The 24,947-nt window shown below is 37.7% G+C and overlaps 1 protein-coding gene across 7 annotated transcripts in view; it reads left to right on the top strand.

Annotated features, from left to right (window-relative positions):
* The window catches only part of ALS2 (alsin Rho guanine nucleotide exchange factor ALS2), an 80,199-nt gene extending 55,482 nt beyond the window's left edge, over positions 1 to 24,717 (top strand). For 5 of the 7 annotated variants that reach the window (XM_007965859.3, XM_038001741.2, XM_007965864.3 and 2 more), the window contains 15 exons: positions 117 to 215; positions 831 to 995; positions 1,855 to 1,966; positions 2,174 to 2,251; positions 7,089 to 7,222; positions 9,488 to 9,655; positions 14,197 to 14,314; positions 15,281 to 15,438; positions 17,324 to 17,446; positions 18,277 to 18,453; positions 19,813 to 19,858; positions 20,074 to 20,135; positions 20,673 to 20,822; positions 21,058 to 21,154; positions 23,383 to 24,717. In XM_007965859.3, the coding sequence (XP_007964050.3) occupies positions 117 to 215; positions 831 to 995; positions 1,855 to 1,966; positions 2,174 to 2,251; positions 7,089 to 7,222; positions 9,488 to 9,655; positions 14,197 to 14,314; positions 15,281 to 15,438; positions 17,324 to 17,446; positions 18,277 to 18,453; positions 19,813 to 19,858; positions 20,074 to 20,135; positions 20,673 to 20,822; positions 21,058 to 21,154; positions 23,383 to 23,421 (1,726 nt within the window). In that variant the 3' untranslated portion in view covers positions 23,422 to 24,717. The remainder of the gene's footprint in view (positions 1 to 116; positions 216 to 830; positions 996 to 1,854; positions 1,967 to 2,173; positions 2,252 to 7,088; positions 7,223 to 9,487; positions 9,656 to 14,196; positions 14,315 to 15,280; positions 15,439 to 17,323; positions 17,447 to 18,276; positions 18,454 to 19,812; positions 19,859 to 20,073; positions 20,136 to 20,672; positions 20,823 to 21,057; positions 21,155 to 23,382) is intronic. The other 2 variants (XM_007965862.3, XM_073019936.1) reach the window with 1 other exon arrangement.
* Positions 24,718 to 24,947: the final 230 nt, after the last annotated feature.

The raw sequence follows: 24,947 nt of genomic DNA, 5'->3' as shown, positions 1-24,947 counted from the left end.
CTACAGGTGAATGTTTTCTCTGTCTTCCTTGTTAAAATGTTTACCACGATACACACACAAAAGGTGAATATGTCATAAATGCATATTCTTTTGTTATTTTTTCTTTTTCGTGGCAGGTATGGAGAATACAGAATCCCAAACAAGGCAATTAACAAAGAAGACCATTATGTGGGCCACTGGAAAGAAGGAAAAATGTGTGGTCAAGGAGTCTACAGGTAATGACATTGGAAAGACTGTTGGACTGGTGCTGGTTTTTCATATAACCATGTAAACCTGAATGTTTGCATAGTCAAAATTTCCAAGGTTTAAGTTTTGCTTAGTCTTATAGATAAAATTTAGAGGAGTAAATAAAATTGAAACTCTCTGTGATCTTCTTTTAAAGGTCAACCCCTCGTCTATCACAGGATGAAAATACTGGATTATTAAATTTAGTTCTTATCTAAATTTTATATACCTTATAAATCATAATTTTCTCATAGAGACTCCTATATGTCTTATCTATAAATTTATCTTATTTTTATTTACTTGATTCTAATGGACAAAACTTTTATTCTTCCCTCTTACAAAAAACTCATTATTTCTTTTTCCCATAGGAGACTAAAAACACATTTTTTTCCATGTTAATGCAAAATACCACCCATGGTGTCTTTAACTTTTTAACTTTAATCATTCAAAAACAAGGTTTTTTTAATTGGTGAAAAATAATCATATAAACAAATAATTATAGCTACCAGTGAGACTGAGTATGGTTTTGGATTTTCTAAACTTTGTAAAAATGAGCATCAGAATTCAATGTGCATGTGATAATTATCCATTCTTTCCAACCACAGCTATGCTTCTGGTGAAGTGTTTGAGGGTTGTTTCCAAGATAATATGCGTCATGGTCATGGCCTTCTACGAAGTGGGAAATTGACGTCCTCTTCTCCTAGTATGTTCATTGGCCAATGGGTAACGGATAAGAAAGCAGGATATGGTGTCTTTGATGATATCACTAGGTACAGTGTTCTCTTTCTTTTCTCACAGTTTAAGCAAATGATTAAGCACCATGATTATTTAACAAGCAGTTTATACTTATTTTGTCTTTTTCATGGAGATTAGTAAGATTTCTTTGAGTTTGAGTAGGTGAAAAATGAACCTTCTTTTATGACAAACCCTTTTATTTATTTATTTTTATTTTTTGAGATAGGGTCTCACTCTGTCACCCAGGCTGGAGTGGTGCGATCTCAGCTCACTGCAATGTCTGCCTCCTGGGTTCAAGGGATCCTCCTACCTCAGTCTACCAAGTAGCTGGGACCACAGGCACACACCACTACACCCAGTTAATTTTTTGTATTTTTGGTAGAGATGAGGTTTTGCCATATTGTCCAGGCTGGTCTCGAACTCCTGGCCTCAAGTGTTCCACCTGCCTTTGCCTCCCAAAGTGCTGGGATTATAGGCATGAGCCACCGCACCCAGCCTCTTTCTTTTTAAGTTAGCAAACTTTTGTGTAAGAAAAACCTGTGCATAGATTTTATTCTGCTTATTACATTTTAAATGAAATTATTTAGAGTTGAATTCTAGGCCTTCTTTTTAAAAATTATATATTTTAAAGTTATCAAGTAACTACCTGGGATATATACAGATCTGTGTCAGATAGACCACAACATTAAATTCCTCAGAGAACATTACTGAGTGAGATGTCTTTTGCTCTCACCTTGTCCCATATTTGAGGAGACAAAGTTAACTACTTTAACTAAAAAAATGGAATCTATACCAGCCTAGGGTTGATGCCTGGGATCTCCCATGTGATAATTGTCTTTTCCCTACTTTATCCTTGTCTTCAGTGCTTTTTCTTTTCTTTTTATTTCTGTGCAGGGGGGAAAAGTATATGGGAATGTGGCAAGATGATGTGTGTCAAGGGAATGGTGTGGTGGTTACCCAGTTTGGATTATACTATGAGGGCAACTTTCACCTTAATAAAATGATGGTGAGTGGAATATTTGCATGTAGTTATTACTAACTTGTTAAAGCTCCTTTGTCCCTAACTTTCTAAGTCATCTTTTGATTAGTTTCTACCTTCTTAGTACTATTTTCCTTCTTTTAAGATTCCATAAGGCTTTGGGGATATGACTGCATGCACTCTTAAGTTACTCTATTTTATGTGTTATAATTTTTCTCTTGTTTCTTCTTATAGGGAAATGGAGTTTTGCTTTCCGAAGATGATACTATCTATGAGGGAGAATTTTCAGATGACTGGACTCTTAGTGGAAAGGTTGGAAACTAGCTTTCTTCTTTTTCTCTCTAATAAATTCTTTTACTAATTTTTTTGACTTTAAAAATAGCTGATTTATATATCCATAAAATTCATCCCTTTCAAGTGCACATTTCAGTGATTTTTAGTCAGCATAGCTGTACAAACTACCACCACAATCCAGTTTCAGAACATTTCCGTCACCCAAGAAAATCCCTTCTGCTCGTTCAGTGACTTCCATTTCCACCACCAATCCCAGCCAAGCACTAATCACTCTTAATCATTCTATAGATTTGCCTTTTCTGGCCTTTTGTATAAATGGAATCATACATGCAATCTCCTCTATGTGGCTTCCTACACTTAGCATAATGTTTTTGTTTTTTCCATATTGTGGCATGTATAGTATTTGTTCCTTTTTATGACTGAATAGTTTTCCAAAACTACATTTTGTTTATTCTTTTACCAGTTGATGGGCATTGAGTTATTTCCAACTTAAGACTATTGTGAATAATGCTGCCATAAACTTTCAAATGCAGTTTCTTGTGTAGACATATATTTTCATTTTCATTTCTCAAGTAGATGCCTAGAGTGTAATTGCTGGGTTTTATGGTAAATTGATGTTTAACGTATTAAGAAACTGTCAAACTTTTTTCCAAAATGTCTGTACCATTTTACATTCCCATCAGCAATGTGTGAGGATACTAATTTCTCCATATCAATGAGGATACTAATTTCTCCATATCAAAAAATATTTCTTATTTTCAGTCTTTTTTTCTTACAACCATTCCAATGGGTATGAAGTGGTATATCCTGGTTTTCATTTGCATTTCCCTAGTGACTAATGATGTAGAACATACTTATTAGTGATTCATATATCTTCTTTGATGAAATGTCTGTTCAGATCTTTGGCCTATTTATAAAATTTTGTTTGTACTCTTGTATGAATTATAAGGGTTCTTTCTGTATTCTGGATACATGTCCTTTATCAGATATGATTTGTAAATATTTTCTTGCAGTCTGTGACTTGTCTTTTATTTTCTTAATGGTGTCTTTTGAAATAGAAAAGTTTTTCATTTTAACGAACTCTATAAAAAATTTTATGAATTATGCTTTTGATGTTATGTCTAAGAAGTCTTTGCCTTTTGGCTCACTCCTATAATCCCAGTACTTTGGGAGGCCGAGGCGGGTAGATCACGAGGTCAGGAGATCAAGACCATCCTAGCAAACACGGTGAAACCCCAATCTCTACTAAAAATACAAAAAATTAGCCAGGTGTGATGGCGGGCACCTGTAGTCCCAGCTACTCGGGAGTCCGAGGCAGGAGAATGGCGTGAACCCGGGAGGTGGAGTTTGCAGTGAGCCGAGATCCCAGCACTATACTCCAGCCTGGGCGACAGAGTGAGACTCCGTCTAAATAAAAAATAAAAAATAAAAATTTTATAGTTTTGCCTTTTATATTTAGGTCTGTGATTGATTTTAAGATAACTTTTGTATATGGGTTGAGTTATGTGTCCAAATTAATATTTTTGCATATGGCTATCCAAATTTCCCAGCACCTTTTCCCGTTGAATCTTGGCACCTTTGTTGACCAGAAAATGTGTTTATTTCTGGTCTCTCAGTTATATTTCACTGATCAACATATCTCTCCTTGTGTTAATACCACACCATCTTGATTACTGTTGATTCCTAGTAAGTTGTGAAATCAGGAATATAAGTCCTCCAAATTTGTTCTTCAGAATTGTTCTGGCGAATCTAGATTCTTTGCCTTTTCATATACATTTTAGGACTGGCTTATCAAGATTCTGCAATAAACCTTGCTAAGATTTTGATAGAGATTGCATTGAATCTATAGATCAATTTGGGGAGAATTGCCGTATTAATAATGTTGACTCTTCCAACCCATGATCATAGAACATCTCACAGTCTATTTAGATCTTTAATTTCTCTTGGCAATGTTTTCTAGGTTTCAGTGTACACATCTTGCCTTTCTTTGGTTAAATTTATTTCTAAGTATTTTATTGGTGCTATTGTAAAGTATTGTTTTCTTAATTTCATTTTCAGATTGTTCATTGCTATAATAAAAAAAATGCAGTTGATTTTGTATTTTGTTCTTGTATCCTGAAATCTTGCTGAATTTGTTTATTAGTGTTAGTATTTGTGTGTGTGTTTGTGTGTGTGTGTGTGTATTTCTTAGGATTTCTTGCATACAGAATCATGTCACCTACAAGTAAATAGATTTTTGCTGCTTTCTTTATAATATGGAAGGCTTTTATTTATTTTTCTTGTCCAGTTGCACTGGGTAGAGTCTCCTGTGGAATGTTGAATAGAAAATATTAAGATTGGACATCTTTACATTGTTTTCTATTTTAGAGAAAAGCTTTTTTTTTTGAGATAGGGTCTCACTTTGTCACCCAGGCTGGAGTGCAGTGGTGTGATCTCAGCTCCCTGCAGTCTCAACCTCCTGGGCTCAAGTAATCCTCCCTCCTCAGCCCCCCAAATAACTGGGACTACAGGCACATGCCACCATGCCTGGCTAATTTTTTTTTGTTTTTTTTTGTTTTTTAGAGACAGGGTTTCGCTATGTTGCCCAAGCTGGTCTCAAATTCCTGAGCTGAAGCAATCCACCCACAGTGCTAGGATTACAGGCATGAGCCACCATGCCTGGCTGAAAAGCATTTTTGTTAAAGTGCTTTTCCATTGTCTGTTGAGATGATCGTGTGGTTTTTATCATTTATTCTACTAATATGGTGTATTATATTGGTTGCTTTTCTGATGTTAAACCAACCTTGCCCTCCTGGGATGAATTGTACTTGGTCATGGTGTATAATTTTTTTATATGTTGATGTTGCTGGATTTAATGCCAATATTTTGTTGAGGATTTTTGCATTCATATTTGTGAGAGGTAATGGTCTGTAGTTTTCTTTTATTGTGATGTCTTTGTCTGTCTTTGATATCAGGATAATTCTGGCCTCATAGAACGAGTTGGGAAGTGTTCCCTCCTCCCCTGTTTTCTGAAAGTTTGCGAAGCTTTGTTATTATTTCTTCTTTGAATGTTTGGGAGAATTCACCAATGAAGTCTTCTGGGCCTAAGCATTACTTTGTGAGAAAATTTTTAATTTCTAACTCAGTTTTTTTACTTGCTTTAGGTCTATTTAGATTTTCTATTTCTCATTGAGTCAGTTTTGGTACTTTTTGTCTTCCTAGGAATTTTTCTATTTCTCTATGTTATCTACTTAGTTAGCATAAAGCTGTTCTCTTAGTATTCCATTCTGTTTTCACATGTTTGTGATGCTATAATAAAATATCATAGACTGGGAAATTTATTTCTTCATAATTTTGCAAGCTGAGAAGTCCAAGATCAAGGCAACAGCATTCCCTGTCTGATGAAGGCCTTCTTGGCTGAGTCCTCACATAGCAAAAGATGGAAGGTCAGAAAGGCCTAAGATAGTTCCCTCTGGCACTTTTCTTTTTGTTTTTTTTTCTTTTGAGATAGAGTCTTGCTCTGTCACCCAGCCTGAAGTGCAGTGGCACGATCTCCACTCACTGCAACCTCCACCTTCTGGGTTCAAGCGATTCTTCTGCCTCAGCCTCCTGAGTAGATGGGATTACAGGCGCGTGCCATCATGCGCAGCTAATTTTTGTATTTTTAGTAGAGACGGGGCTTCACCATGTTGGTCAGGCTGGTCTCGAACTCCTGACCTTGTGATCCACCCACCTCGGCCTCCCAAAGTGCTAGTATTACAGGCGTGAGCCACCGCGCCCAACCCTCTGGCCATTTTCTAAGGCACTGCTCCATTCATAAGGACACTGTCCTTAATCACTTCCCAAAAGGCCCCACTTCTTACAACCATCACAATGGGGTTTAAATTTCAGTACAGATTTTAGAGGAGACACTTTCAAAACATAGCACCTTCTAACTTTTTTAATTCTATAGGCTGGTAGTAATAACCTGTTTCACTCTTGATTTTATAAACTTTTGTTTTCTCTTTTTTGCTTGATTAATGTAGTTAAATGTCAATTTTGTGTATCTTTTCAAAGAAGCAACTTTTAGTTTCATTGATTTTTCTTTATTTTTTGTTTTCTATCTCATCTACTGATTTTTGCACTAATCTTTATCATTTCCCTCCTCTTTCTTGCTTTGGATTTAGGTTGTTAGTTTGTTTCTCCTTTTGTAATTTTATTATGTGAAATTTTACATTACTGATTCAAGATCTTCCTGAAAAGATAGGTGTTACCAGCTATAAGTTTCCCTCTAAGCACTGCTTGTAATTTACATCATCCCCTATATTTTAATATATTGTATGGTCATTTTATACAGTTCAAAATATTTTCGAGTTTTCCCTGTGTGTGTGTTTTTTTCTTTTACCCATGGATTATTTTCATATACTCTTCGAGACATTCATGTGCCCATATTTTGTTTGAGATTTAAAGAGTTAGAGACTGGTAAAGAGCAAGTTAAAAAGGAAAACAACCATTTAGTGCTTTTTTACTCTTAATTTTAAAAATTGAGGGCTGGGTGTGGTAGCTCTTGCCTGTAATCCCAGCACTTTGGGAGGCCAAGGTGGGTGAATCACTTGAGGTGAGGAATTCGAGACCAGCCTGGCCAGCATGGTGGAACCCCGTCTTTACTGAAAACACAAAAACTTAGCTGGGCATGGTGGCGGGCGCCTGTGATCCCAGCTACTTGGGAGGCTGAGGCAGGAGGATCACTTGAACCCAGGAAGCAGAGGTTGCAGTGAGCCAGGATCGCACCATTGCACTCCAGCCTGGGCAATAGAGTAAGACTGTCTCCAAATAAATAAATAAATATTGAATATATTTCCTCTAACCCCACATTTTATTCTCTGACTTTACCTAGGGAACACTGACTATGCCAAATGGAGACTACATTGAAGGTTATTTTAGTGGAGAATGGGGATCTGGGATAAAAATCACTGGAACCTACTTCAAACCTAGTCTGTATGAGAGTGATAAAGACAGACCTAAAGTTTTGTGAGTAACTAGTGTTAATTCTGGATGAATTATTGAATGTTTGGAGTTGTCTTGCTTTTATCAAAGCTGGTTAATATTTTAAAAGCAAAATCAAGTTCTTAAAGTCTTCTTTTTTATTTTATTTTTATTTTTATTTTTTGAGACAGGGTGTCACTCTGTCACCAGGCTGAACTGCAGTGGCGTGATCATGGCTCACTGCAGCCTTGACCTTCTGGGTTCATGTGATCCTCCCGCCTCAGCCTCCCAAGTAACTGGGACTACAGGCACCCACTACCATGCGTGGCTAATTTTTCTAATTTTTCTAATTTTTCTAGAGACTGGATCTTGCTCTTGCTCAGGCTGGTCTTGAACCTGAGCTTAAGCGATCCTCCTGCCTCAGCCTCCCAAAGTGCTGGGATTACAGGTATGAGCCACTGCATCTGGCCAAAGTCGTCGTCTTTTTTTTTTTTTTTTTTTTTTTAAACAAGATGTAACCGCCTTGAATTGTCAACTGACACTACTTTAGATGACTAAATCTATAGTCTTGCCTATAGTCTTGGTTTAGATGATAAGCCTTAAAGCATGGATGTTTAAAAGGAAAGTTCCACGTGTGAGAGAGTGTTTTTTTTTTTTTTTTTGGAGATGGAGTCTCAGTCTGTCATCCAGGCTGGAGTATGGTGGTGCCATCTCGGCTCACTGCAGTGTCTATCTCCCAGGTTCAAGCGATTCTCCTGCCTCACCCTCCCAAGTAGCTGGGACTATAGGTGCACACAACCATGCCCGGCTAATTTTTTGTATTTTTAGTAGAGACAAGGTTTCACCATGTTGGCCAGGCTGGTCTCGAACTCCTGACCTCAAGTGATCTGCCCACTTTGGCCTCTCAAAGTGCTGGGATTACAGGTGTGAGGCACTGTGCCCAGCCTGAAAGATCATTCTGAAATGGAATCTGTACACAACTTGATTTTGAAAAGTAAAGAACATATACATACACACACCCACCCACCAAGTGGAATAGTAAAATCTGCATATATGAAGGAAAAAAGGCAAAATCTAAGTATATTATGCCCAACCCCATTGCATTTTTTACTTTGTTCTCTGTTCTCCCACCATCTGTCCCTAGATGTGGCACAATCACAGAAGTGGACAGTTTTTGGCATATGTCTATTTTTCTTTATTGATTACAGCTTTAATTTTATCATTATATTTGGTAGCACCTCAGTTTTTTTTTGTTCCTAAGGATATGTTTTCTGTACCATGTTTATTCTTAGAGTATTTTAGAACCCAGTATGAAATGCATTTTAAATTCTCATTATAAGATGTGCAAGGTTCAGAAAGTCCTTGTTCTAACAGGAATCAGTTTTTATTTTTATTTATTATTTTTTAAATTTTTAATTTTTTTTTTTTTTTCTGAGACAGAGTCTCACTTTGTCGCCCAGGCTGGAGTGCAGTGGCATGATCTCAGTTCACTGCAACCTCCACCTCCCAGATTCAAGCGATTCTCCTGCCTCAGCCTCCCGGGTAGCTGGGATTACAGGTATGGGCCAGCTCGCCTGGCTAATTTCTTTTTTTTTTTTTGAGATGCAGTGTCGCTCTGTCACTCAGGCTGGAGTGCAGTGGCGCGATCTTGGCTCACTGCAACCTCCGCCTTCTGGGTTCAAGCCATTCTCCTGCCCCAGCCTCCTGAGTAGCTGGGATTACAGGCATGCACCATGCACCACCATGCCCAGCTAATTTTTGTATTTTTAAAAGAGATGGGGTTTTGCCATGCTGGCCAGGCTGGCCTTGAACTCCTGACCTCAGGTGATCCACCCCCTTTGGCCTCCCAAAGTGCTAGGATTACAGGCGTGAGCCACCATGCCCAGCCAATTTTTTGTGTTTTTAATAGAGACAGAGTTTCACCATGTTGGCCAGGCTGGTCTTGAACTCCCGACCTCAGGTGTTCCGCCTGCCTTGGCCTCCCAGAGTGCTAGGATTACAGACATGAGCCACCGCACCTGGCCAGGAATCAATTTTTAAAAATTAATTCTGTGGAATTATAGGAGGCAGAGTCAATTGGTTTGCTTTGTACTTAATATTCCATACACTTTAATATCCAGAAAGCAATAATTAGCTAAAAAACAGTCCTTAAAAATTTTCATTTTGTGTTTTAAAAATAGAATTACCATCAGTCTTGGCAGTTTTGGTCACAAAAAAAGCATTCTCAGTTGTATGTTAGAAAGTTTCTGTTCTTTGGAACGATTTTGCACGAAAGAAATGATTAATAAAAGGTTGATATGACTTTATTAGCAGGAAGCTAGGAAACCTGGCAGTGCCAGCTGATGAGAAGTGGAAAGCGGTGTTTGATGAATGTTGGCGCCAACTGGGCTGTGAGGGCCCAGGCCAAGGGGAAGTTTGGAAAGCATGGGACAATATTGCTGTGGCCTTGACCACCAGTCGGCGCCAACACAGAGACAGGTGAGTGAACGCCTGCTCAACATAGAGCAGGGCATGTTAGGAAGATGAAACTTAAGACCAGTAAGTAGTCAAGGCTCACTACATTTAATTTAAAAGTTAATGATGTACTTCTGCTTCTGGGTAAGAGGGATTAAAACACACTTTCTTTATCTTCTGTTGAACTCAACTATTAAACCTGAATAGAATACATGGACAGTTATTTATGAACTCTGAAAAGTCTATATCAATAAGTAGATTGAGGAAGAATACCTGAATTCAAAGTACCACAAAACCAGTGATGAGTTTACTTGATGTTTTGCTCCAATATCCCTCAGCCAGAACTCAGTGCAGCATGAAACGTGAAAGCAAGGACTGTGGTGCAGACAGACAGGGACACAGAAAAAATCCCTCTGGTTCTGGCTCAAGGAATGACAAAGGGACTCCTGAAATTCAGAGTGGTTGATACATACTCAGTTTTCTTTCTTTTTTCTCCATTTTCTCATGCCCAAGCCTCCAGGACCTTCTGTGGCAGGGGTGGTAATGGCAGCAACTAGAGCAGGCATGAACAGGAAACTTGTAAAAGTCAAAACTCCAAGAGAGTGGAATCTTCTTCCCCCTTTGGTGGCTCCTTAGGTCAAGAGAAGTCCAAGCCCCAACCCCACTGCATTTTTGACTTTGTTGTCTGTTCTCCCACCATCTGTCCCTAGATGTGGCACAGTCACAGAAGTGGACAGTTTTTGGCCAGAGGACCCTAAAAGGGGTGCCTGAGACCCAGAAAATACTGGGGATGTGATGGAGAGAGGAGCTCTGGGAAACAAGCCCATAAAATTGTTTGTGAACTCCTGGGTTCATGCTAGACCTGCACATGTAAGGATTTGATCCTAATTAGTACCAAAGAGTTTGAGAACCAAGCTCATAGGTAGACCACTCAGGTCCCAGAGCGGTCATTAAGTTGTACACTCACAGAACAAACCCAGAAAGGATGCAAAGGCTTTGAGAAGTGAACTGGCATCAGCTTCATGGCCCACAGGAAACTAAAGCAAAAATATCTGCTGTTTTAGGGATTGTCAATATCACTTACACATTCAGTGATTTGCTGGAAGAATTCACAAGACTCAGCATATAGTTGTACTCACAGGTAAGATTACAGCAACACAGTAGGGACGCACAACCAGGTCATAAGGGAAAAAGACACAGGTAGAGTCTGGAGGAATCCATGTGTAAGCTTCCCATGATCTCTCCTTTCTGGGGTGAGTCACACACAACAGTTTTCCCTGCAGCAAAGTGCAGCCACACGTGTCTCCTGTTTCTGCCCAGGGAAGCCCACTAGAGACGCAATGCCCAGCTTTATACTGGGAGCGGGTCACATAGGCACCCTGTGCCTGGCAGTTGCCAAATTCCACAGTCCCAGCTTACAGGAAAGCAGATGTTCAACATAAATCACATTGTTAATCTAAGGACAGCAAAACACCTTTGTCAGTATACGGAACTTATACGAAGCTTAATTCCCAAGTATCGGCCAAGGGTCAACCTTAGAAGCAGTTCCTTTTTATTTTATTTCATTTTTATAAATAGAGACAGGGTCTTGCTATATTATCCAGGCCAGTCTCGAACTCCTGGCCTCAAGGAATCCTGCCTCGGTCTCACAGAAGTGCTGGGATTTCAGGCGTGAGCCACGGCACCTAGCCCAGGTCCTTCTAAAGATAACAGTTTCAAACCTGCTATGTTTACTCTTTTATGAATGTCAACATTCTCCATAGGATATAAACAAGACCCAGAGTTTTATAATGCTCAAAATATCCAAGACATTAACCAAAATTACTCAGCAATGAAAGAACCATGAAAGTCTCAATTTATTTCAGGAAAGAAAATCAATAAATATCAACAGATGACATAGATGTTGAAGTTGTCTGACAAGAACTTTAAGGCAGCTATTATAAAATGCTCACATGTGCAATCGCAAACACCCTTGAAATAAATATTAGAACAAATGTATCAGCAAAGAAACAGAAGATATAAAGAAGAGCCAAATCAAAATTTTGGGTTTGAAAATTACACTAAGCAAAATAACTTACTGTATGAACTCAGTGGCAGAATAGAGGTGGCAATGGAAGAGTCGGTGAACCTGAAGATAGATCAATATGGATTATCAAATCCAAACAACCGAGAGAGAAAACATGAGAAAAAAAAAAAAGTGAACACAGCCTCAGGGACTTGTGGGTCTAAATTTGTTTCCTTAGAATTCCAGAAGAAAAGGAGAAAGAATGGACTGAGCATGGTGGCACACACCTGTAATCCCAGCACTTTGAGAGGCTGAGGCAGGCAGATCACCTGAGGTCAGGAGTTCGAGACCAGCCTGGCCAACATAGTGAAACCCCGTATCTACTAAAAACACAAAATTAGCCCAGGCGTGGCGGCATGTACCTGTAATCCCAGCTACTTAGGAGGCTGAGGCAGGAGAATCGCTTGAACTCGGAGGCAGAGGTTGCAGTGAGCTGAGATAGCGCCATTGCACTCCAGCCTGGGCAAAAATAGCAAAACTCCGTCTCAAAAAAAAAAAAAAAAAGAAAAAGAAAAGAAAAAAGAAAAGACAAGGAGAAAGAATGAGAGATGGAACGTTTTGTGAAGAAATAATGGTTGAAAACATCTCAAGTTTAGTAAAAGATGTGAAACCTACAGATTCAAGTAGCTGAACAAATCCCATCTTGGGAAAAACCAGAGATAACCATGTATAGACACATATTAAAATTCATGGACAAAGATCTTGAAAGTAGCTAGAGTAAAATAATGGGAAATCAGCAATTCAAATGACTGCATATTTCTCATTAGAAACCTTGGAAGCCAGAAGGAAATGGCAGAACATTTTTGAAATGCTGAAAGAGAAGTTACAGATGTACTTGTTCATTTCTCTCTCTTTTTCTCTCTTTTTCTCCTTTTTAAAATTTTCTCTTTTTCACCTTCTTTTTCCTTTTCTTTTCTTTTTTTTTCTTCTTTTCTCCTGCTTTTCTTCATCTGCCTTTCTTCTTTAACTTGACCAGTAGCTCCCACAAGCATTGCTTAGCATTTGGACCTAAAAAAATCTACTAATTCCTGCAGCAAAACTTCCTAATTAACTACGACTTTCTTGAGTTTAATTCTAGATAATGGTTTGTTTGAGCTGTGCCTTCGTTGTTAAAATATCAAGGAGCATACTTTAATCTGTGCATGTAACTACATACAGTTAATTTTTAAATCAGTTTTATGCTGGTCTTCATTTCCACATGTCAGTTGCTTTCTGAAAGGAATTGAACAAAAACGGCAAGTATCCATGTATTCAGAATGTAAATATTTGTTCTGAATAATTAAATGTTCTAGTTTGCTAAAAGTTACCAAATTCTTTAAATAAATTACCAATATTCAAATAATTTTTATACATTAAAGTATAATTACATAGAAATTAAATTCCAGAGGTTGAAAGATACTTCAGGAACTTGAAATGTTTCACAGTCATGTCTAACAAATACTAATTGTTATTCTGGCCTGGAGAGATTAGTTTAGATTCTATCTAATTGGGTATCCCCAAAATTGATATTTAAAGTAAACCATAGTATAATTTTTGCTTGCTTGATATTCGTGTGTTTGTGTTTCAAGAAATTAAATGTAGAAAGAAGTGATTTTTTTTCTATATTTGGGGTACATAGGAATTGATTTTAGTATCTCATTCATGAAGTTCATAATTGTTACCTTCTACTCTATCAGTAGAAGAAATGGAAGCTCCCAGAATTGATTAAAGCCATTGAATGCCCCTTGTGCGTGATACAGATGGTCAGCTTAGTACAGCCTGTCAGTTCGACTTGAGACTTTAGCCCTTCAGTTCACCTGGGTTAACTGTTGTTAGGTGTTTCTGAGAAGTGAAAATGAATGAACTTTTTATATAAAATTATATTGCTACCACAAAGATCTTATTTGTTTATCTAAAATCATATAATGATTATGCACAGTTTTCAGTTTCTCATTGGTTGTCATCTAATGATAGAATACTATTACCAAAAATTTCAGTTGTTTACTAGCATGTGTTTTCTCTTAGCCTCTTCATCCAGTTTCTGTTATGTGCTTACCTTGTCACCTGTTGGAGTGTCATTATCTCCTTGCTTCTTAACCTCATTTTCATTTCTTCCTTTGCCCTTTGACTTATTTCCCTTTTTCCTTTGCTCCCTTCCCTCTTTTATTCCTTTTATTCCATTTTTCTGTTGTCACCAATGGGTCTGTCACCTTCAAGCTAATATCATATTTATCTTCAAGCTAATGTCATATTATTTCCAACACCATGGTTTAGATTGGAGCAGAATCTTCATTAATTTATTGTAGTTGGTACAAAGTAACACTACCTGATTTCTGAATGAATGTTATGTAAACCGAGTACCTAATAGCAGGATCATGATCCTTTCTGAGCTCGTTGGGGTTAGTACTGTGTTGGACGCTCCACTTTGACTGGAGCCACTGATTGTGTTTCATGTGACAATTTACACGTATCTTGCTTTCTTGATGTGAAATATAATAGCCTTTTCTTTCCCTTTTTATAGTCCAGAAATATTAAGTCGTTCACAGACTCAGACACTAGAGAGTCTGGAATTCATTCCACAGCATGTTGGTGCCTTCTCTGTGGAGAAATATGATGACATCAGGAAATATTTAATAAAGGTAAACTAGAGTAAAAATTACACTGGTCTTGTGAATTAATGATTCACCTACTACAATATATCATTCAGATAGACTCACCGCTTAATGTTATTCTAATCCTGTTTTTGCATCCTGTGCATTTCTTTTGTTAATTATCTAACTACCAATAAATGTACTATCTAATTACATTTCTACCTAAAGATTGTCCCATTATTATGAAAGAACATTTAAGTTTTTTAAGGCATTCAAGGGGCTTCTTAAGAAATAAAATTAAAGTTTAAAATTGCTTTCTGTTAATAACATTAGCAAACTAGAGATTGTGTAAGTAAAGCACACTGCCCTCACCCCTGGATAGGCTGTTTGCTTCCTTCCAAACCTTGAAAGACCGGCTACAATTTAAAGTGTGATATATATTGATGGGAAGTGCAGGAAGGAGTATTCTGAGAAGTCAGGGGAACTGAAGGATGACTCTTTCAGAGTATCATCAACAGTCAGTGTTTAGTTTTCTCCAAGGTAATGTTTTGTATCATTTTTGTGAAGTTTAAAGTATATTTGAATCTTTTTAAAATTTTGTATTTTTTTTTTTTTTTAGAGATGGGGGGTCTCACTGTGTTGCTCAGACTGGCCTCAAACTCCTGAGCTCAATCAGTCCTCCTGCCTCAGCCTCCCTAGTAGCTGGGACTATAGGCATGAGCCACAACATCCAGCAGAGTATTTCTTTTAGTGGTATTCCATATCAGTACTTCCAAAGCTATTTGCCCAAAATGTTAAGGAGATTCTTTGATCAAGATTAGGAACTCCAGCTTCATATAACTGGGGTAGACTCAGTACTTTCAAAAAAATTAAAGTATTTGAATATTCCTGGTCCCAAAATTGACTCTTGACATTTTGAGAATTGTTTGTCATTTATGAAGTTGTTTCTTATTGATGGATTGTTTCTGCTGTTAATGCACATTGACTGACTTCATTGATTCTCTTCCTACTCAGGCCTGTGACACTCCTCTGCACCCCCTGGGCAGGCTTGTGGAGACACTGGTTGCAGTGTATAGAATGACATACGTGGGCGTAGGAGCCAACCGCAGGTTATTGCAGGAGGCTGTAAAGGAGATTAAGTCCTATCTTAAGCGAATTTTCCAGCTGGTGAGGTAAGAGAGCTTTTCACTAAAGTCTGCAGCTTATGGAATACTATTTTATACCAATGCTTGGGTAGTTTCATCCTGAATCATCAAGAAAATAGTTTTATGCCGCAGTCCTTTAATAGATTAAATAAAGAAAACATGTTTTAAATGTATGCGTAAGCTATAAACATAAAAAAGATGAACCTTAGCTATCGTTATTTATTTTTATGTCTTATTAAGTGTAACAGAAAGCTAAAATAAATGTTTGGGGTTTTTAAATTCCAATTTTGGTATGAAGTATAGTAGTCGTCTTATTTGGATTCAGTCTCTAGGCAAAATCAGGTATCTAAAACCCAACCACAGAGTACATAAAGTTTAATATAAAGTTTTGTCCCTGAGTTTTTGTGTCTTGTCCTTTGGCAACAGTATCACATACATTCATTTTTTTAACAAATATTTATGGAGCGTTTCTATGTAATAGCGATCATTCTAGGCTCTCAAGGGATTTATCAGTGAACAAAGACAATCTTTGCTGTCATGGAGTTTACATTCTAATGGGGGAAAAGAGTCAACATAAAAAACATATGTAGTATGTCAGATAGTGATTAGCACTGCAGAGAAAAATAAAGGGAAAGAGTACTAGACGTGATGTGCTATTATTTTAAAGAGAAGGTCAGAGCAGGCTGACTAATACAGTGGTGGTATTTGAGCAGAGACTTCGAAGAAGGCAATTAAATGAGACAGTAAGCATCTTTGGGAAGAGAGTTCCAGGCAGCAAACAGATTTAAGCTTGTGAGATAAAAGATCTTTTACTGAGTTGAAGCCAACAAGTAAATATTATAGTGAGATAATTATACAAAAGTTTATAAATTTGTCCCAGAACTTCCATATATTGTTTGCCTCAACATTTGGAAATGTTTCAGGTTTTGAGGGAGAAGTGATCTATTAAAAAGATCACTAGCCTGGGCTAGCTCTGACCTTACCTAGATGAGTATAATGAAAATAAGTTTCCTGACCTTTTTTAGTTTTTTCAACTATATGATTAGGTCAGATGGAAGTGCAAGATGTAAATCTACAGCAATAGAGAAGACTGCATATTGCCTTTAAAGGGCCAAAATTAAAGTCTGTAAAAATAAGAGAAAATAAACTTATTTATGGTAGAGTCCACTAACCTACAAGAAGTCAGAGATAAAGTCTATGGCAAAACTCAAGGCTCAGGAAAAAAAATTCCTCACCAATTTATCACCTTGATCATTTGAAAAATTAATTTTCAACAACTTTTAAAAACATAGTTTTAAATTTTACATTGAGTACAGAGGGAAATAATAGACACTGGGGACTCTAAAAGGGGGGAGTGTGTGTGGGAGGGTGAGGGCTGAAAACTTTCTTATTGGATACAGTGTTCACTGTTCAGGTGATGGGTATACCAGAAGCCCAGACTTTACCACTACCTGATGTATCCATACAACACAACTGCATATGTGCCCCCTGAATCTATAAAAATAAAACTTTACATTGTATCTTCTGTAATTAATCATTTTTTCCCTTAATGTTGGACATTTAGTTTCCATCAGTATTTGCTTATATTCTAGAATAGTGGTCCTGCTCAGAGTTAATATAAATTGACCTCAGATGAGATTTGCCAGTAAGGAACACGTATCTCACACAGATCTGAATTCTCCATTCCTTAGTAACTAGACAGAAGAAAATCATAGCGCGTGAAGATTTTGTAGTGGTATTATTCATTAGCTGCATTCTTAATTTTATCCTGTCAGAAACATCGGTTTTCTCAGGGAACTAAAATACTTAGTTGATAATAAAGCTTGCTTTCATAGCTAATGGAAATGTGTTTTTATGCTTTTCAACGCCCTAGAGGTATAATTGTATAATTATATTTTTTATTCTTCCTTAGGTTCTTATTTCCTGAACTGCCTGAAGAAGGCAGCACAATTCCTCTCTCTGCTCCTCTGCCCACCGAAAGGAAGTCCTTTTGCACTGGGAAGTCAGATTCCCGATCTGAATCACCAGAGCCAGGGTAAATGGAGTTGGGTGGGCACAGTGAAGAAAGGGAGTGGTGACTAGAGGATCTTACCCAAAGAGCCCCAGGGAGAAAGTGTGTTCTCTAGGTCTGTTTCCTCATTTCTAAAATGGTATGGTTGGGACCAGCCACAGTGGCTCACACCTGTAATCCCATACTTTGGGAGGCTGAGATGGGAGGATTGCTTGATCCCAGGAGTTCAAGAGCAGCCTGGGCAACATAGGGAGACCCCATCTCTACAAAAATAAAAAAATTTAGCAGGGCATGGTGGCACACACCTACGGGCTGAGCTACTTGGGAGGCTGAGATGAGAGGATCACTTGGGCCAGGGAAGTTAAAGGCTGCCGTGAGCTGTGACTGCACCATGCGCTCCAGCCTGGGTGACAAAGTGAGACCTGTCTCAAAAAAAAAAAAAATGTAGCTGGGTTGGTGTCCCCTCTGAGGTCCCTCTTAGGTCTCTCAAGTACCATTAGCCATACCCCAGGAAAATGCAACCACAGATGATCTGAGCACAAAGGCTGCTTAGCAAAGGAAGTAACATCACACTGACCTAGAATGACCTCACAGAAATCAGCCTCAAAATGGAAGCAAAGTAGGTTTTCAGTTAGATTTTTAATTCATGAAAAGAATTCACAGTTTCCTCTAAGACAAAATTATAGGTAATGTCCTTATATCAACTCCATATGTAAAGAGCAGAGTAATATTATAACTTCTTCAAAACTTCCCATCTCTACTTTTGACTTTTTGAAACTGAAGCTGTATCTTGGATTCTGTATTCACTTTTAATACGAAAAATGCTTCTTTCCTCCCACTACATTATTTTGTAGTTATGTAGTAACGAGTTCTGGATTATTGCTTCCTGTGCTGCTACCTCGGCTTTACCCACCGCTGTTTATGCTTTATGCTTTGGATAATGATCGCGAGGAAGACATTTACTGGGAATGTGTCCTTCGACTAAATAAGCAGCCAGATATTGCTCTCCTGGGGTTTCTTGGGGTGCAGAGGTAAGTGTAGTAGTTATAAGCACAACCAAATGGTTTTAATTTAACATGCAAACAGCATTGTTGGAAATTTGGCACTTTGATATCTAATTATATATATGGCTTGTAATTATTTACTTTTTTGCATACGTCTTAACAAAAAAGTGTAGTTAATAACCTTTATTTCTGAGAATATTTGGAGATGAGTATGAAACCTACTGATTTTTCGGAATGTGTTTTTTATTATGTTTTCATATATATAGTAATATATGATATATATTTTTATATATACATATCTATAGTAAGTGTGTGTGTATATATAGTAAGTGTGAGCTATCTTGCCTGGTATTTTATAGCTCTTTAGAGCAGAATACGTATCTTTGGCATTCTTCCTTCTCTTCTTTTCTCTCCTCCCTCCCCATTGGCAATTTTTAAGTTAAAGTTTTTGAAATGCTTTTTTTTGGAAAGAGAGTTTCGCTCTGTCATGCAGGCAGGAGTGCAATGGTGCAATCTCAGCTCACTGCAACCTCCACCTCCCAGGTTCAAGCGATTCTCATGCCCCAGCCTCCCAAGTAGCTGGGATTACAGGCACGAGGCACCATGCTCAGCTAATTTTTGTATTTTTAGTATAGATGGAGTTTTGCCATGTTGGCCAGGCTGGTCTCGAACTCTTTACCTCAAGTGATCTGCTTGCCTCAGCCTCCCAGCGTGCTGGGATTATAGGTGTGAGCCACTGTGCCCGGCCCTGCTGTTTTTATTAGAAGGCATTATTGCTCGTTATCCAGGGAATACTAAATGGTTATGTTTCCTTTCTAGTGCAGTGATAAAGCTGATTCCACCTCCCCCAATCACTATTTGTGCTATCAAGAGAAGTGAATAAGCCTTTTTTTTTTTTGAGACAGAGTCTCGCTTTGTTGCCCTGGCTGGAGTGCAGTGGCTCAATCTTGGCTCGCTGCTACCTCCGCCTCCCAGGTTCAAGTGATTCTTGTGCCTCAGCCTCCTAAGTAGCTAGGATTACAGGCCTGTGTCAACATGCCCAGCTAATTTTTGTATTTTCTTATTTTTGTGCTTTTTAAAAATGTTGTGCTTTAATTGTTTTCAATGGAATAATTCAGTAGTAGAAATGAGATAAAACTGAGTGAAGGAAAAATATTTGGTAGTATCTGTAATGTGTAGGGTTATTGGGATATAGAATGACAAATTCCTTAGGGAGATGATAAAAACTCTTAAATCACTTCTGGAATGTTTATAAAAACTTAACCTGTTGTGGAGCAGTTCTTTTTAATGGGGACAGGGAAGCCAATATAGCTGTCAACTATTTTTATGGGAATTTGTCTACCATAAGTAACAACTTATATTAACAATTTATGGATTCCATTATAGGAAATTTTGGCCAGCAACCTTGTCAATCCTTGGAGAGAGTAAAAAGGTATAGTAAATTTTCTTTTCCTCAGCAAAGATGCTTTTCTCTAATGGGAAGGATTTGAAATAGCAAAACTTTTTCATTTTACTTTGATAGAACAGTACCCAAGCTTGTGTTTGCATCTGTTATTACCAAAGACCTGCACTCTGACATCAATATCATTTATTTTTGTTGTTGCAGAAAATGGTTTTCCTCCTTGACCTTCACTCCCTTTTTTGCAGGTTTTGCCAACCACAAAAGATGCTTGTTTTGCCTCAGCAGTAGAATGTCTGCAGCAGATCAGGTAATCTCTGATTTGTTGAAAAGCCACACAAATCAAAGTAGTGCTTGGTCTATTAAGATATTATTAATACAGTCTTATCTTTACCTAAACCTTAAGCATCCCCACTTTATATGCTGATGGTGTCAAACTCAACCTGGAAATCGGAAAAGCTCTTTTGAGACCCTTGGATTATCTTTTACTCTAAAATGACTTTGCATTTTCAAAAGGAGTGGAGAGCCATTCCAGAAATTTATCCACATAATCACATCTTTAGCCAATGGGAAATGAACCAAATTTCTCATTCAGAAAAGAGCATATATTAGGAGAATGAGATTTCACGTGGGTGAAAGGAAACGATATATGAATCGTGGACAGTTGGAGGCTACTTTTCTCATAGCACCATGGGAGTACAAAGTCATTCTTTCCAATGACTCATAATGCCTAAGTGTCCAGGTTAAGGCATGTGAACCCTAGGAGGGAATATTATCAGAAAAACATGATCAAATGTCTTTATTAAGAAAATGATAGGATATCTTTTTGTCATTGTTTCTATAACAGCACAACATTTACCCCATCAGACAAACTTAAGGTCATCCAGCAGACTTTCGAGGAGATCTCTCAGAGTGTCCTGGCATCACTCCAGGAAGACTTCTTGTGGTCCATGGATGACTTGTTTCCCGTTTTCTTATATGTGGTGCTACGGGCCAGGTAACTGTTTTCTGACTTTATTATTAGTGAGTCGTTATTTTTAAAAGCCTGCTGCTTGCATTTTCTGAACTGACGACAGGAGTATGTTCTTCCACTATAAAAACATTGATTAACCCATTCCACTGTGGCATTACCTTCTTATTGAGCTGTTCTTTCTTTTTCCCATCAACTAGGGTCAGAAGGAGAATGGACATGTAAGTGAAAATAACTCAGCATCTTTTTCTCTTTGGGGCAGGATTAGGAATTTAGGCTCTGAAGTACACCTCATTGAGGATCTAATGGACCCCTATCTTCAGCATGGGGAACAGGGTATAATGTTCACCACCTTGAAGGTGAGTGTAGTTATTATTTAATACTTTTTTATCTTCATATCTGTCTTTCATTTACCATATTATAAATGCCATTAACCACTTTTTTTTGTATAAAAGTTTAATACAAACCTTAAATGCCTTTAGAGCACATTTTGTTCTACACTTTAAAACATTATATAGTATATTAAAGTAGGATAAGCCAGTTGTTCCTCAAAATACTAAAGCAAGTTCTTCATTATCTAATCCTCCTTGTAAATTGATCAAACTGTTATAAATGCTTACATTTATATAAATAATTGTAACTCTAAAAAAGAAACAAAGGATTCTTAATGTACAAGAAAGTTTCCAGCAGAAGTGCTATTTAATGGAACAAGGGTAAAACATGGAAGGCAGTATGTAAATAATGAATTTGAATTCCATCTTCTTTCTTTGCCTTGTATTTACTGTAACCAAAAGATTACAAATGAGCTTCTTTGATCTGGATGGCCTAGAGAGATTGTTAGAAGTCATTTGTTTCCCGCCTTGATTTTTCTTGGAATTTGGAAGAATCACTCTAAAGTTTATTGAAAGAACAGCAGATAGAAAGTGCAAAAACACTTGTGAAAAATGAGAAAGAATAGACCTACTCTTCCAGTTAGTAAAATTTGTAAAATTATAATAATGAAGATAAAATAGTATGTGACTGTCACAGGAATACACAATTACCTAAATAGAATGGATAGCTCCCATATAAACACTATCGTAATAAAAACTTCACATGAAAGTGGAAACACCAAACACAAAAATGGAAAAGAGGAATTATTTAACAAATGGTAAAACAAAGTATTGGATAGCTTATTAGCAGTTTTGGAGGGAGGGTAGAATAGCAAATCATAGATGCTTTGGGGTTTAAATATAGAGAAAGGAAGAGAAAAGGAAAGACAGGTAAATTAAAATAAGAAAAAGAACTAGAATTCAATGTCAGGTTTCTGACCTGGGTTAACTTTTTAAACTTTTCAACTAAAATACCATTAATGCTTCTTTTTTTTGAGACAGAGTCTCACTCTGTCGCCCAGGCTGGAGTGCAGTGGTGTGATCTCAACTCACTGCAACCTCCACTTTCCAGGTTCAAGTGATTCTCCACCTCAGCCTCCCTAGTAGTTGGCATTACAAGTGCCCGCCATCACGCATGGCTAATTTTTGTATTTTTAGTAGAGATGGGGTTTCACCAGGTTGGCCAGACTGGTCACGAACTCCTGAATTCAGATGATCTGCCCGCCTCGGTCTCCCAAAGTGCTGGGATTACAGGTGTGAGCCACTGCACCCGGCCTACCATTAACACTTCTATTAAATAAACTGAAAGAGGGGAGAAACTGGGGAAAATATTGGCCACCGATGACTTTGATTATTAGTGTTTACGTTATGTGAAGAGTATCTCTAAACAGATCACCAAAGAAGAAACTGAACTAGTAAGTTTACATGTAGAAAAATACTCAACATCACTGAAAATCATAGTACTGCAGATTTAAATAAGGTACCATTTTGTGCTGTTAAATTAGCAAGAATGTTTTAAAGTTACTGGTGGGGTTATAGTAAAGTCATTATTATTCCCACGTTGCTGATAATGGGGTAAGTAGCCCATTTTGGAAAGCAATTGTTACTAACATAGATATAAACAACATTAAAAAATGTGGAGTTTGACTCAGTGGTTCTACTCCTGGGGATTTAGCCTAAGAAATTAAAGAATGGAAACTGTTACATGTTATCTGGATGTGCTATTCATTGGGGTATGAGTAATTCCCATACCTGGAAACTTATCATTCAGGGTGCTTCTTAAAAATGCGTTCCTGGAAGTTATGACTCCCCAGGTCTGTAGTGATGCTTAATCTGTATATTTATTAATCATACTAGGTGATTCTAATTAGAGTGTACCTTTTAATGATTGGTATACTCTAAATGTCCAATCAATAATGGCAAATTGTGGTGTCTCTGCTTGGTGAAGAATGTTAGATAGCTTGTAAAAAAAAACTTTCTTTGTTTTAGAATAAGATGGGAAATGAAAAAATTTTGTCTATACTAATTGCAAGTAGGCAAAAGACAGCCACTAGATAGGGGAACTAGAAGGGAACAGGGAAAAGTGAAATCGGTTAAATCTGTTGGGGCATCAACTGAATTTGTTCATAATTTTGTTTCTTTAGTCCCATATGCATTGCTCTCTTTATGTGATTTCTTTAAAAGTGAGTTTGAAATTGTTTTAAACTTTTTTCCAGGCATGTTACTACCAGATTCAGCGTGAGAAGCTTAACTAGGCTGCGTAACAGCTTGAAAACTGGATTATCTACTACAGAGTGTTATAACACCATCTGGAGTCTTCCTGTGGTGGCAAAAAAGAACAGTGTTGAAATTGGAAAGGACTTTATGTTATTTAGGTTGTTAGAATGAGCCTTACTAATAATAAGAGCCCTGAGCCCAGATAAAAGGACTGTATAGTTTAAAGGGAGGATTGAAAAGGAGGTAAAAAATCAGATTAGACCAGTTCTTGGCCTATGATAAGTTATAAAAATACCATTCATCTGCTATTTGAAAAAAGAAGAGGATATCCCTTCCTACAGTAAAGGGTATGTCAGCTACATGAAGTTGTAAGAAAAGCTTCCAGTAGAGCTTCTTATATTAAAGAAGTTGATGGATATTTTTGAATTTCTGGTTTGCCTGAATCCACCTGCAGTTACTCCGATCCCTTTGCAAGAACCAGATCGTACTTGAAACTATAGTGACCACACTCTGCCTTCCTGAGTCCCTTCCAGTCATGTGTGCATCATGTTTCTTTGCCAAGGGAGGGGAGAAAGGAGCTTTTAAACTGCAGTTTTAACTTTTTCTAAGCTTTTTCTTTATGGGAGAGGTTCTGTGCAAAACTACCACATCCTGTCCCCGAAATGTGGAATGCATCCAAATAGGAGTCTTCTGCCTCTTGACTAAAAAGAACATAGGAATCTTGTTTTTGGTTTCTTTATCACGCTACAGAGAGTGAATACACTGGAATTCAGACACCAACTCGGAGCTGCTAGGAACCTCATTTGTCCATGCACAAACGCTGTATTCCGAGGCCTGTGAATGGCAGCCTGAGGAGGTTTTGCATGCAGGCTGTGTTGTCGAGCAGGACTAACAATTGGGAAATAAGCAAAAAACTGCATCGATCCCCAGCCTGGTGGTGTTCTTCCCTATACCTCACACTGAACTCAGGATGGGAAGAAAAAAGGAAACAAGCTTTGGCTTTTTCCATCTCAAAAGTATTGTGGCACCTCAACATTTCAGTGTTTTGCTTTTTAAAAAATGCCCTATTGTAAGTTGTTGGTTTATACTGTATAAGTAACACTAGTAGCTGTTTTGAATAACATAGGTGCTCTTCCTCATCTCATCTCCTACACCGTGGTGAGCATACAGAGTGTCCTGATTTATGTTAAGTGACTGAGATGATAATTACTTTTGGAAAAGGATCATGGTTTTTGCTCTACTTTATAATCAAGACAAGTGTTTATTAAAATACTGTTTTGGAATGTTGGCTGTAATGTAACAGCAATTTTCATAATAAAAGGCATTCATCTTTATGTGGTTATTTTATGATTGTAGAAGAAATGAACAGGGCAGCCTAAAAAATGAAAGGAAACCCACACTTAGTGTTTCTGTAGCCCACATTATAATCCATGCCTCTAAATATTGACCTGAGAAGTCCCTCTTCGGTTTTAGAAATCTCTGTCTTTAAAGTACACGTAAACCAATAGTTATAGCACCCTTTCTAGCAAAGAGCAAGTTAACTTTCTGACCCCAATAACCCAAG

Source organism: Chlorocebus sabaeus, chromosome 10, assembly GCF_047675955.1.
Source record: "Chlorocebus sabaeus isolate Y175 chromosome 10, mChlSab1.0.hap1, whole genome shotgun sequence".
Taxonomy (NCBI): domain Eukaryota; kingdom Metazoa; phylum Chordata; class Mammalia; order Primates; family Cercopithecidae; genus Chlorocebus; species Chlorocebus sabaeus.
This window is presented reverse-complemented; position numbering and strand designations above follow the sequence as displayed.